General features: G+C 32.4%; 1 protein-coding gene across 1 annotated transcript in view; it reads right to left on the bottom strand.

Annotated features, from left to right (window-relative positions):
* Positions 1-2901: 2901 nt before the first annotated feature.
* Positions 2902-15377, bottom strand: part of LOC102802359 (gamma-aminobutyric acid receptor subunit beta-1-like) — a 31170-nt gene continuing 18694 nt past the window's right edge. The window contains exons 6-9 of the mRNA XM_078012943.2: positions 15117-15263; positions 9053-9282; positions 4726-4887; positions 2902-3224 (exon numbers count right to left, since the gene is read on the bottom strand). Coding sequence (XP_077869069.2) covers positions 3036-3224; positions 4726-4887; positions 9053-9282; positions 15117-15263 — 728 coding nt within the window. The 3' untranslated portion in view covers positions 2902-3035. The remainder of the gene's footprint in view (positions 3225-4725; positions 4888-9052; positions 9283-15116; positions 15264-15377) is intronic.

Raw genomic sequence — 15377 nt, 5'->3', positions numbered from 1 at the left:
ACTCGTCTCGAGGAGTATTTCGATGCACTGACTACCCTACATTTGAGTGTCCGACGATATAGAAACCTTAAGTCGAGAGTTCACTTACAGCGCAATTGACTTCTCAGAAATACATATAGTCTCACTCTCATTCCCATCCAGTGTTATTGTGGAATCATAATTGTAATTGCATATTACAGAATATAACATGGTGGGAGTGTGAACAAATCTCTTGCTATCTGAGCAGTCGCTGGGTTGGTGTGGCTTGTTAGCTTGTATATATGTCTGGTAGCGTCGCTGATGTGTGGGCTTCGAATACAAACACAACGTTCAGCACCATCAATGAGGTTTGTTTGACAAACCTCATTGGCGGTTCTGAACGTCACTTACATAAAACGTAAATTGCGTGTTGACGCCTGGTTGTGGAAGACGGAAAAAGGGACCGAAGTATGCGCACTGCGTACAATATGCCAATAACCTCCAACGATGTTGTGACGTAGACATATCTCATGAATATTATTTGAAAGTGCAATTATTAATAGAAAACAATTATTATGAAATGCCGGAATCACGTATATTTGGTATTGACCCCCCACTCTGTCTATTGTGGTACTTTACAGAATGTTACACGCTTTCTATCATACTAAACTGGTCACCTAATTTAACAACTGTTTCTCGCTTTTACACTGTAGTTTGGCATGTGCGTAGACTGACCTAAATAGGTTTTAATTGTAAACAGCGCCACTAGTGGCTGCTCAAGGCTCCATGCGAGGCATATTGAATGTCAACACAAAACGCAACTCAATGCAGTTCAAACGGTGGAAACTCAAAATTACCATTATATGTCATGCGGTGGCGCTATACACTCACCGATCAGTTTATCACCAACTTAAGTTATGCTTATATTTGTTAGCCATTCATATCTTTGTTATAACATTATTATACATATTCCTGATCCAACTAATTGGAGTATAAAGCCATGCTAATGTCAACTTCTCGCGTTATCAAACACGTCCATCATTGGAGTATCAGAACATCGAGAGTCGAATCCATATTTTTCAAGGCTATATCAAGGGGGAAATTCTTCTCTTCTGAGGTTCTCCACACGTGCCAGGGGGAATCTCGTCTCTTTTCTCTATCGCGTCCCCTTGAGGTACGGGACCGGGAAAGTCACTTAAACTTTACAGTCAAATAAGACACACACAACGAAATACGTTTCAACTATTGTCTTAGTCGGTCAGTCGAGCACTATATAAGACACAGCGCCCTGGGGAAAAGTCCCCAAGACTATCGCAAGGCTGACCCAAGACTGCCTCTAGACTGCGTCAAGACTCGCCCCAAGACTCTCCAGGACTGGACTCGTCTGTCCTGGTGTACTCGCCAAGACCAACTAAAACAACTTTATTCATTTTCAAAACCTTAACCAATTACAAAGCAGTTAAAAGACTCTAAGGCGTAACCTTCATTCATAAAGCCAATCACACTAAGTACTGAACACGTCATATCTTTTGATTAATCGTTTACTACATTAATAACTGCAAATACTAACTGTCAGAAATAGTAGTCCGATTAGCGACGGTTATCTCGTAATTAGTTCCAAATCACTGAGTCGAGTTCCGTCCAGAACCTCAAATGGGCCGAAACAATGACAGACATAACACAGCCATTCGTTAGTAATCAGCTAATTAAGTCGATTAACAGATACGCGTAAACAATTTCATCACAGCTAACGTGTCGTGCTATGTGGCAAAAGTAGCTTAGCTTCCGAACGGCGATTCCATGTAGCAGATGAGTGCTGATGTTACATCTTTCTGATATCGCATCTTTTATGAGTTGCTCTTGCCATGTAAATTCTCATGAACATCTCCTCTCTCGCCCTTATGGTCAAGCCTCCCACATAAAAGATAAACTCAGTCTCTATCTTCTTATGGACAGATCCACTTCCCCATTCAATTATTTCCACTATTGTTATATTAGCAAATCGCATTGTAAAGACTCATTATAATAACATTAAACTAATCCAAAATACTTCCGTTGACATAACAAACAGCAAATGATGTTATTCAAGTTGTCACCTCAATAACCTATAACCTTAAAATAATAAATTTCCAGCTTGGAAATTTCTTTCATCCAAGGTTCCAAAGAATAACTGTTGTATAATAGAAGCCGCTTAGTTATATTTCAGTGGATTAACCGCTGGGTCAAAATACTGTCTGACCACAATTTCACGGGTGTGTAAATAAAAGTAATAGCGCCATCCACGCCATTATATATTTGTCGTAAAAATAATCATCACACAAATCTGAAACTAGTATACTATTGTGATATCTGTACAAAAGTTGAATCAATCAATCAATGGGTCAAAATACCGTCTGACCACAATTTAATTCTGCATTTTATTGAATACCGTCTGACCACAATTTCACGGGTGTGTAAATAAAAGTAATAGCGCCATCCACGCCATTATATATTTGTCGTAAAAATAATCATCACACAACAACTTGCAAACATAAATTTATTAAATCCAACACTTAATTCAGAAAGAGTATTACCTACAAATGTGTTACACACAAACGTGTTGACTTTGCATATTGTTGACATTTGAACAATATGTTGGTGTTCACATATACTATATGCCTGGTTTGAGTTACGATTATTTAATGTACGTCCATGGTTCACGATTGTGAAGTGAATAACACACACACAAGTGTTTCACATCAGAGTAATAATTGTAATATGTTAAGGAATGTCATAGTTAATATATAATTATTAGTTAAAACGAAATAATAATATGGATATATCGTTATATATAATTATATAAATTAACAGTAAAATCAATAAAATGCAGAATTAAAGCAATCAAGTCAGATAAGTAAACATAACGACAGACATTGTTCGGACATTCCATATTTTCATGATCGGAATGCGATGTTGATATGTCAATTTGCGTTGTCAAATGTATACATAAACCAAACCGTTCATAATAGTGTAACAATAATTGTACTGTCATCTTCCAAAACCTTGGTTGAAAATATTGAGGCAATTTTAGAAATGTGTTACAACACTAATCCATACTTGAGCCAATACACAACATTGAATAGTATGAAACTAACTGGGAATAACACTCTGGAGCAGTTGTCAATAAGTGTTGCTGTACAATTGCTTGAACCGGTTTTAGATGATCTGAAACTGCGGCGGGTCAACGATGCTTTGCCTTCCTCCATATCTGATGATGACAATGTGGCCTGAAAAAGTAAACATATTTGGTTATAGTTGTATTTGTTCAATTAGTTAGTTCATTGGCAGGCGATTTTAAAAGACGTATTATGTTATATTAGTTCCTCTACGTTTTAAAGTCAATTCATTTCAAATTAATTATTGAGAGAAAATACAAATATTTAATACAAGAAATGATGTCAACAAGGTAGGGTATGCATGTTTGTGCAAATATTATAATGATCTCCTCCCATGAGCGATGTCAGAAATAACGTTTATGCAAATTATATACTAATGTTATACCTTACTGTGTTGGCACTATGTGTACAATAATTGATGTTTCGCAGTAATCAATTGGTGCGTTGCATATCACACTATTAACATAGCATCGCATGTTACGGGGAGAATTAACGGAATCAGAATAAGAGAATAGTGGTAATTTATTTTGTAATTTTTGAACCACTTTGAACACTAACTGCAAGAAAGCAAAGTTTCACAAGATAAAAGCCAGACACGCAGTCAGTAAATATATATTGTATGGTTTGCGTAGGTCTATTGGGTTTGGAAAAATTCAAACATTCTTAACGTAACGAAGAATGTTAACATTTATTGAAAAACAACAAGTTTCCTTGAAGTCACTATTGTGTTATAGCAGCTATTCAATAGCCCGAATACGTTATGATTAGGGGGGGGGGTTAATTAATTTTGCTCGTCGTGGTTTAACAAGACTACATACCACGCCTTTTAAGTAGGCTCCAAACATAAATAACACTTAATAGCGCCAAATCCTAAGTAAAATGAAATCTACAATGATAATATCTTGCCCTTTGGAATAACATTTGGTTTCAAATGTGAAGCATGAGAAAAATAATTTTTATTCTTGGAACGGGAAGTTTTGCCAATAACCAAAACACAATCGGGCACAAGGTGTTAACAGGCGTCTGTGTGTTTACGACATTACATATATCAACGTATACTGTTACCGAGAAACTAAATGTTGATCGTGCATATTATGAAATATTTCATGATATACCCAACCGCAATCGTGGTATTGTACGTTAAATATAAATTGAGATTAAGTGAACCTGGTTAGTATCCCTAAATATTCCAAGCATGATATTTTTTTAATAAATCACATATGTTTATCACTATGCCGTACTCATCGGAAGAGGAATCTCTGAACAATTACGTAAATATGTTATTTCTGATTAAACCACAGCGTCAAATATGGAAAGTATTGATATAATTCGTCAATGAGCGCGTAATGTCGTTTAAACAAGATATAATTTCAAGCAAATTGTTTTCTGTTGTTGATATGTTCGCATATACACAAACACTGTCAGGTGGAAGTAATATCCAACAAAAGATAGTGACGAACAAAATGTTCTTACGATAACAGCATAACACGATATCTGATCAAAAACCAACACATCGTCTGTCCATGCATTTCATGAAACGATGCACAGTATTAATCCCATCAAACAAATTCAATACACGATAAACATAATAAAGTGTAAATATCATAGGTACCATGACTGATACTTGTTCAGCCGATGACTTAGCACGATTGTGACAAGAACGAGACGTCGAATATGACTTATTGAAATGTATAGCGACGTAGCTTGCGACGGCGAACTCCAATAATGCCGCAAATACAAACAAAGAGCAAACCAGTATCCATACATCAATAGCCTGTAGATGTAACAATACATTATTAAGTATCTATATATCAATATCATGTAACAATAATACATTATTAAGTATCCATATATCTATATCCTGTAAATGTAACATTAATACATTATTAAGTATCCATATATCAATATCCTGTAGATGTAACAATAATACATTATTAAGTATCCATACATCAATAGCCTGTAGATGTAACAATAATACATTATTAAGTATCCATACATCAATATCCTGTAGATGTAACAATAATACATTATTAAGTATCCATATATCAATATCCTGTAGATGTAACAATAATACATTATTAAGTATCCATATATCATTATCCAGTAGATTTAACAATAATACATTATTAAGTATTCATATATCTATATTCTGTTGATGTAACAATAATACATTATTAAGTATTCATATATCTATATTCTGTTGATGTAACAATAATACATTATTAAATATCCATATATCAATATCATGTAGATGTAACAATAATACATTATTAAGTATTCATATATCAATATCATGTAGATGTAACAATAATACATTATTAAGTATTCATATATCTATATTCTATAGATGTAACAATAATACATTATTAAGTATTCATATATCTATATTCTGTAGATGTAACAATAATACATTATTAAGTTTCCATATATCTATATTCTGTAGATGTAACAATAATACATTATTAAGTATCCATATATCTATATTCTGTAGATGTAACAATAATACATTATTAAGTATCCATATATCTATATTCTGTAGATGTAACAATAATACATTATTAAGTATCCATATATCAATATCATGTAGATGTAACAATAATACATTATTAAGTATCCATATATCAATATCATGTAGATGTAACAATAATACATTATTAAGTATCCATATATCTATATTCTGTAGATGTAACAATAATACATTATTAAGTATTCATATATTTATATTCTGTAGATGTAACAATAATACATTATTAAGTATCCATATATCAACATCATGTAGATGTAACAATAATACATTATTTAGTATCCATATATCAATATTCTGTAGATGTAACAATAATACATTATTAAATATTCATATATCTATATTCTGTAGATGTAACAATAATACATTATTAAGTATCCATACATCAATATCATGTAGATGTAACAATAATACATTATTAAGTATCCATATATCAATATTCTGTAGATGTAATAATAATACATTATTTAGTATCCATATATCAATATCCTGTAGATGTAACAATAATACATTATTAAGTATCCATATATCAATATCATGTAGATGTAACAATAATACATTATTAAGTATCCATATATCAATATCCTGTAGATGTAACAATAATACATTATTAAGTATCCATATATCTATATTCTGTAGATGTAACAATAATACATTATTAAGTATCCATATATCTATATTCTGTAGATGTAACAATAATACATTATTAAGTATCCATATATCTATATTCTGTAGATGTAACAATAATACATTATTAAGTATCCATATATCAATATTCTGTAGATGTAACAATAATACATTATTAAGTATCCATATATCTATATTCTGTAGATGTAACAATAATACATTATTAAGTATCCATATATCTATATTCTGTAGATGTAACAATAATACATTATTAAGTATCCATATATCAATATTCTGTAGATGTAACAATAATACATTATTAAGTATCCATATATCAATATTCTGTAGATGTAACAATAATACATTATTAAGTATCCATATATCTATATTCTGTAGATGTAACAATAATACATTATTAAGTATCCATATATCTATATTCTGTAGATGTAACAATAATACATTATTAAGTATCCATATATCTATATTCTGTAGATGTAACAATAATACATTATTAAGTATCCATATATCAATATTCTGTAGATGTAACAATAATACATTATTAAGTATCCATATATCAATATTCTGTAGATGTAACAATAATACATTATTAAGTATCCATATATCTATATTCTGTAGATGTAACAATAATACATTATTAAGTATCCATATATCTATATTCTGTAGATGTAACAATAATACATTATTAAGTATCCATATATCTATATTCTGTAGATGTAACAATAATACATTATTAAGTATCCATATATCAATATTCTGTAGATGTAACAATAATACATTATTAAGTATCCATATATCTATATTCTGTAGATGTAACAATAATACATTATTAAGTATCAATATATCAATATCATGTAGATGTAACAATAATACATTATTAAGTATTCATATATCTATATTCTGTTGATGTAACAATAATACATTATTAAGTATCCATATATCAATATCATGTAGATGTAACAATAATACATTATTAAATATCCATATATCAATATCATGTAGATGTAACAATAATACATTATTAAGTATTCATATATCAATATCATGTAGATGTAACAATAATACATTATTAAGTATCCATGTATCAATATTCTGTAGATGTAACAATAATACATTATTAAGTATTCATATATCTATATTCTGTAGATGTAACAATAATACATTATTAAGTATTCATATATCTATATTCTGTAGATGTAACAATAATACATTATTAAGTATCCATATATCAACATCATGTAGATGTAACAATAATACATTATTTAGTATCCATATATCAATATTCTGTAGATGTAACAATAATACATTATTAAATATTCATATATCTATATTCTGTAGATGTAACAATAATACATTATTAAGTATCCATACATCAATATCATGTAGATGTAACATTAATACATTATTAAGTATCCATATATCAATATTCTGTAGATGTAACAATAATACATTATTTAGTATCCATATATCAATATCCTGTAGATGTAACAATAATACATTATTAAGTATCCATATATCAATATCATGTAGATGTAACAATAATACATTATTAAGTATCCATATATCAATATCATGTAGATGAAACAATAATACATTATTAAGTATCCATATATCAATATTCTGTAGATGTAACAATAATACATTATTAAGTATCCATATATCAATATCATGTAGATGTAACAATAATACATTATTAAGTATCCATATATCAATATCATGTAGATGTAACAATAATACATTATTAAGTATCCATATATCAATATCATGTAGATGTAACATTAATACATTATTAAGTATCCATATATCAATATCCTGTAGATGTAACGATAATACATTATTAAGTATCCATATATCAATATCATGTAGATGTAACAATAATACACTATTAAGTATCCATATATCAATATTCTGTAGATGTAACAATAATACATTATTAAGTATCCATATATCAATATCATGTAGATGTAACAATAATACATTATTAAGTATCCATATATCAATATTCTGTAGATGTAACAATAATACATTATTAAGTATTTATATATCTATTTTCTGTAGATGTAACAATAATACATTATTAAGTATTCATATATCTATATTCTGTTGATGTAACAATAATACATTATTAAGTATTCATATATCTATATTCTGTTGATGTAACAATAATACATTATTAAGTATCAATATATCAATATCATGTAGATGTAACAATAATACATTATTAAGTATTCATATATCTATATTCTGTAGATGTAACAATAATACATTATTAAGTATTCATATATCTATATTCTGTAGATGTAACAATAATACATTATTAAGTATCCATATATCTATATTCTGTAGATGTAACAATAATACATTATTAAGTATTCATATATCTATATTCTGTTGATGTAACAATAATACATTATTAAGTATCCATATATCAATCTTCTGTAGATGTAACAATAATACATTATTAAGTATCCATGCATCAATATCATATAGAAGTCACTATGATACATTATCCTCCATAAATGCAAGATCATAGTTGTCTTCGATTCGTTCATTGTTTGCTTAATCTATAAATAATAACATGGTACAATGAATAAACTGCTTATATATCATTTTATTTATACATGAGTTTACTTTTGATGGGTAACTCATATATCAATGCATTTATAATATTTTGTGGCAAAAATAAAGATGAGGAAATGAAATTATGCACATTGCCTCTGAAACTGATTATATAAAGAACAAGAAAAGAAACAAAAAGATAAACAAGTACCGTCAGGTAAGTAATTCTTGGTAACTGTGTGCGTGCCAGAGAGCTCAGAGTAGTTAGCGTCAAAACTGTAGTTATACCCAGACTTGCCCTAGCAGGAGTGGATTCAACGCTTAACCAGAATGACACCCATGATAATATGACTAGCAAGAATGATGGTACATAATACTCCATAACGTAGTAAATAATCTGCCGATAAAGGTCGAATCTGCATATTAGGCGATCGTAAATCCCTGGAAAGTATAAATAATATACAAATGAAAAAAATATATAGTAACAATACAATACATGTGTTAGACAGGATAATTTGTCACATACGTGTTTACACTAATGGAAAAAAATTACATTTCACAGTTTTCGCTTTTTGTTACAATCTCAATTTGAGCTCAGATAAGAACACTAGGTACAAAATTGCAATTTTCACCACTGTCACTTGCAGCCATGATATTATGAACATTGCAATTACATTCAACAGATTTTCACGCTGACTGTAACCATTCATTCCATACGTAAGTGTGGGTATTGTTATTGTCGCTGTACAATTGTGTATTTGAGCTTATATTTGCTTCCAGAAACTCCTTTACTCTTTCACAATTGGTGAAGAGATGTTCAATGTCGTTATTTACATTACATAACGAACATAATGTTTCATTAGTTATTTTCCACTTGTATAAATTTTATCTATGAGGCAAGATATCATGGAGAAATTTATACATAAAACTGAACAATTGTTTAACATTACAGAACCGATGTATGCCATGAAGTATCTGAAATTCGGTTTCCCAGTGGTATATTGAGCCACTGTTTCGGTAACCCATTGATTAAAGGGCGGTAGTTCGTCGCGTGACATTTATGTTGATAAACATTGATTTTCCCACAATCCAATGCGCTCTTCTAATTGAAATCACAAGTATGAGGATTGACCTGGGCGCGACGTGCACTAATTACCGCCGATGACTTCTTCGATACCTTACAATCACTTGAAAATACCTAATTAAAGCTTGGTAACGTCTCAATTTGTATTCGTTGATCTGCGTAACAGTCAAAGTCGCCATCTTTGTTTATATAAGGCCCATATATCCCGCGCATGCGTGGCGCGACGACTTTGCTTTACATTTTTTTACATTTCGCAGTAGTTTTATAGTATTTCATTACCATAGTCATCAATGACATGGCTTACAAATATGATGTTTGAATTGACCCATGATTTGTAATAATGTGTTTGCCATGAAGGTAAGCTATTTTCATGAACGCCAGTGATTTAATTACTGCAATTTCACCATACAAAATGATAATTCTGTGTGACCATAGCGATGGGATATGTACTATGGCATTCATGTTTTTGTTTAGAGCGAGAAAAATATCCGCACGAGTGTCATATAAGATAAGGGTACCTAGAGATTGTATTGGCATCTTTAACCATCTCAAACCAGCAAAATCATCGGGTCGTTTGTTACGTGGCCCAATCCATATGCCTTTTGTTTTTCCAACGTTTAGACATAACCCCGACACTGAGCTAAATGTATTCACTAAACTATAGAATCTGTATTTGATACGAAAATAGTAGTATCATCAGCTACGCGAGAAATTTGTATTTGTAATACCTTTAATTTTATTATCAGTTTTAATATTAATTGCATGGATCTCCACTACATGTAGAAAGAGTGAAGACGAAATAGGGCAACCTTGCATCTTTGTAGCGGAATAGGCCGTGATAACCACCCGGCAGTCATAATAAAGTGTTTTAATATAACTAATGTAGCCTAAAGTTAAATTTGTAAACAAAAGGCTCCATTCAACACTATCGAACGCTTTCCTGATATCAAAGAACAGTATTGCACCAGGTATTTTCTGAACTGTTGTGTAATCAATTACAGCGTATATAAGCCTAACATTCTGTCTGATAAATCGTTTCTTTATTTTTGCTGTTTGGTCTTCGTTTATAATTCTATTCATAATTGGTTGTAGTAGTAGTCGCTGCCAGTACAAAATTTTATAGTCTACGCTAAGAAGACGAATAGGCCGTTTTATGTATCAAACACAACAATGCACTCCATTGCGAAATAAAAAGTATATGTTTATTTGTCCCAATGATAATCGTTTCATGAAATTTGTAAAATTCGGCTGGTAATCCATCGTTACCAGTAGATGTATCGTTTTTAAGTTCCGAACGACGTTAGTGCATTCTCCACACGATATAGGAGTGCCATGTTTAAGTTTTTCTTCTTTGCTAATTAGATTTTCTAGATTAATATCTTGTACATATTTGTTTATATCATTACCATTTAATTATTATTTGACGAGAAGAGCGTATTATAGAATTCACTAGTTGACTTGAGAATTTTCATTGGCGTGTTTTCAATTCTATCGCCGACTTTTAATTCTGCATGTCGTTTGTCGAGTTTCGTTTTTGTTCCGAATTGAGAACAAATTTTGTAGGTCTATCACCTTCAGTAGCCCACTTAGATCGGCCGACAATTGTTCGATTTACATTTTAACGTGTTCATACTCATTTAGTATTTCTGTATCGAGTGTATCATTTATTTTAGGTTCTAAATACTAACGTTTTTGACGCATACGATTTTTGGCAAAATAGATTGAAATTAGACGGAAGCAGTGATATCAGTACATTCTATTCTCGTATTTCGATATGATACCGTCTTTATAATGATCAATTTGTAGTAAATTCACGTTCAGTTTCCAAACACCTGGTCCTCTTTCATGTCCTGAACTTTTAACCGAGATTAGAACTGCGCGATGATAGGTAAGAATAGCTGGTTTAATAAAACAAGACGGCAGTGAATTTTAGGCGAGTTTAGGTATCAAAAAATAATCTAATCTGGTTAGAACAAGCGAATATATTGACGATAGGTGAACTCGCGTAGGTCAGGGTTCATAAAGCGCCACATATCAATAACTTGTAGTGTTGAACAAAATGAATTAAATGCAGATGTTGAATTTGAAATAGACCTTGCCATATCACCTGTTTTGTCTTTGAATTTATCCACAATGCAATTAAAGTCACCTGCGATAATTAGATTAGGAATTTCTTACGTAAAAACGTGTTTTGAATATTAATAGTATGAAGAGCATAGATATTATCGAAAGAGTAAAAGTCGTTAAATATTTTATAATTTACCAAACTTATTCTGTAATCTGATGAGACGTTAGAAGATAAAACATTTATAGCTATTTTTGAAAAAGGATGGCAACCCCTCTACTGCTATGAGTGCCAAAACAATGGAATGTATTACCTTTCCATTCACGATAAAAATATGGAACTATTTCCTCAGTAATGTGCATTTCTTGTAAGAAATGGATCACACGCTATCTTGTATTGAATCATATCCTCGTCCAATATGGCGTTGTGGGTCGCACGCTATCTTGTATTGACTCATCTTCTCATTCAATATGGCTTTGTGGGTCTCACACTATCTTGTAAAGAATCATCTCCTCATCAAATATGGTGCTGTAGATCGCACACTATCTTGTATTGATTCATCTCCTCATCCAATATGGCGTTGGGGGTCGCACACTATTTTGTATTGAATCATATCCTCATCCAATATGGCTTTGTGGGTCTCACTCTATCTTGTAATGAATCATAATCATTTCCTCATCCAATATGGTGCTGTGGGTCGCACACTATCTTGTATAGAATTGACTTCTCATCCAATATGGTGCTGTGGATCGCACACTATCTTGTATAAAATTGACTTCTCATCAAATATGGTGCTGTGGATCGCACACTATCTTGTATAAAATTGACTTCTCATCAAATACGGTGCTGTGGGATGCACACTATTATATAAAGAACCAGCTCTTCATCCAATATGGTGCTGTGGATCGCACACTATCTTCTATAGAATTGACTTCTCATCCAATATGGTGCTGTGGATCGCACACTATCTTGTATAGAATTGACTTCTCATCCAATATGGTGCTGTGGGATGCACATTATCTTGTATTGAATTGACTTCTCATCCAATATGGTGCTGTGGGATGCACACTATTATATAAAGAACCAGCTCTTCATCCAATATGGTGCTGTGGGATGCACACTATCTTGTATTGAATTGACTTCTCATCAAATATGGTGCTCTAGGATGCACACTGTTTTGTAAAGAATCAGCTCTTCATCCAATATGGCGCTCTCCGTTCAATATAGTGGTGTTGGTCGAACACAATCGGGAATAAAATCAGCTCTCCATCAAATATGACGCTGTGGGTCGCACACTATCTTGTAAAAAAAATCATCTCCTCATCCAATATGGCGCTATGGGTCGCACACTATCTTGTATTGAATCATCTCCTCATCCAATATGGCTTTGTGGGTCTCACACTATCTTGTAAAGAATCATCTCCTCATCCAATATGGCGTTGTGGGTCGCACACTATCTTGTAAAGAATCATCTACTCGCCCAATACGACGCTGTGGGTCGCACACTATCTTGTAAAGAATCATCTCCTCATCCAATATGGCGTTGTGGGTCGCACACTATCTTGTAAAGAATCATCTCCTCATCCAATATGGTCCTGTGGATCACACACTATCTTGTATTGAATCATATCCTCATCCAATATGACGTTGTGGGTCGCACACTATCTTGTATTGAATGATCTCCTCATCCAATATGGCTTTGTAGGTCTCACACTATCTTGTATTGAATCATCTCCTCATCCAATATGGCGTTGTGGGTCGCACACTATCTTGTGTTGAATGATCTCCTCATCCAATATGGCGTTGTGGGTCGCACACTATCTTGTATTGAATCATCTCCTCGTCCAATATGGCGTTGTGGGTCTCACACTATCTTATATTGAATCATCTCCTCGTCCAATATGGCGCTGTGGGTCGCACACTATCTTGTATTGAATCATCTCCTCATCCAATATGGCTTTGTAGGTCTCACACTATCTTGTATTGAATCATCTCCTCGTCCAATATGGCGTTGTGGGTTTCACACTATCTTATATTGAATCATCTCCTCGTCCAATATGGCGCTGTGGGTCGCACACTATCTTGTATTGATTCATCTTCTCATCCAATATGGCGCTGTGGGTCTCACACTATCTTGTAAAGAATCATCTCCTCATCAAATATGGTGCTGTGAGACGCACACTATTTTATAAAGAACCAGCTCTTCATCCAATATGGTGCTGTGGATCGCACACTATCTTGTATAGAATTGACTTCTCATCCAATATGACGCTGTGGGTATCACACTATCTTGTAAAGAATCATCTCCTCATCAAATATGGTGCTGTGAGACGCACACTATTTTATAAAGAACCAGCTCTTCATCCAATATGGTGCTGTGGATCGCACACTATCTTGTATAGAATTGACTTCTCACCCAATATGACGCTGTGGGTCGCACACTATCGCTCAAAGAATCAGCTTCCTATCCAATATGACGGTGTTGGTCGTTCATTATTGTTAAAGCGATATATATACTTTTTGACATTATACTCCAAATGTGCATCCCGTCGTCAATATACAGATAAAGTTGGCTAGCGATTAGATTCAATGATTTTTTTTAAAGAACTTGAAGAGAATTAATTTCCGTTTCTAAGTAATTACTAGCACTTAAAAACGAATAATCCCATTAAAAAATGTTATTCTGTTTTTGCGCACGGAGACTTGTATATTTCTATAATGATAGCGGTCTAGTGTCTGAGTAAAAGATGTGTTATTTTACGATTGTTATTAACACGGACCGGATGAGTTGATGTACACAAAATACGCGGTTCCGAAACTGTGAATAATAAGGCATGTGTCCAGGATAATATTTGTAATATAAATGTGTCAACATATTTCAGTTTCAATAGCTTGTTATATAAAATGGATGCGTGGAAATTAGACACATTCTCACGAAATCTCTCTCATTACGTCGAAGATTGATTGACAAATACAAAATCAGTGACAAATACTATCCTGTCTGTTCTACCGTCACGTTGTTTGTAACAGTTTATTGTTTCCTAGGTCTAATTTGGTTTTTATTCGTGGAGAATCCATTAGTGTTTATATTAAAGTTTGTGAATAAGACTGTAAGGGAGAACTTACCCATCGGAAATGGTATCTCCTGTTTGGTCGTAGTTGTCTCGTGTAACGTAAAGCCTGGCAAAGACACCTCGCTATCCATTATTGCTGTAACATTACCGGTTCTTCCCCATCCCCAGTTCAGACGTATGTCGTCTGTGTTGTAGATAACTTGGGTTCAAAATAGGATATTAAAAATAAGGACCAGCAAAATATTTATTTTTACATTTTCTTACATTCCGCGCAGACTCTTTGTTTGGCTTATTTCAACATTACTCTAAAGAA

Source organism: Saccoglossus kowalevskii, chromosome 3, assembly GCF_978046115.1.
Source record: "Saccoglossus kowalevskii chromosome 3, keSacKowa6.1, whole genome shotgun sequence".
In the NCBI taxonomy this organism is placed as follows: Eukaryota; Metazoa; Hemichordata; class Enteropneusta; family Harrimaniidae; genus Saccoglossus; species Saccoglossus kowalevskii.
This window is presented reverse-complemented; position numbering and strand designations above follow the sequence as displayed.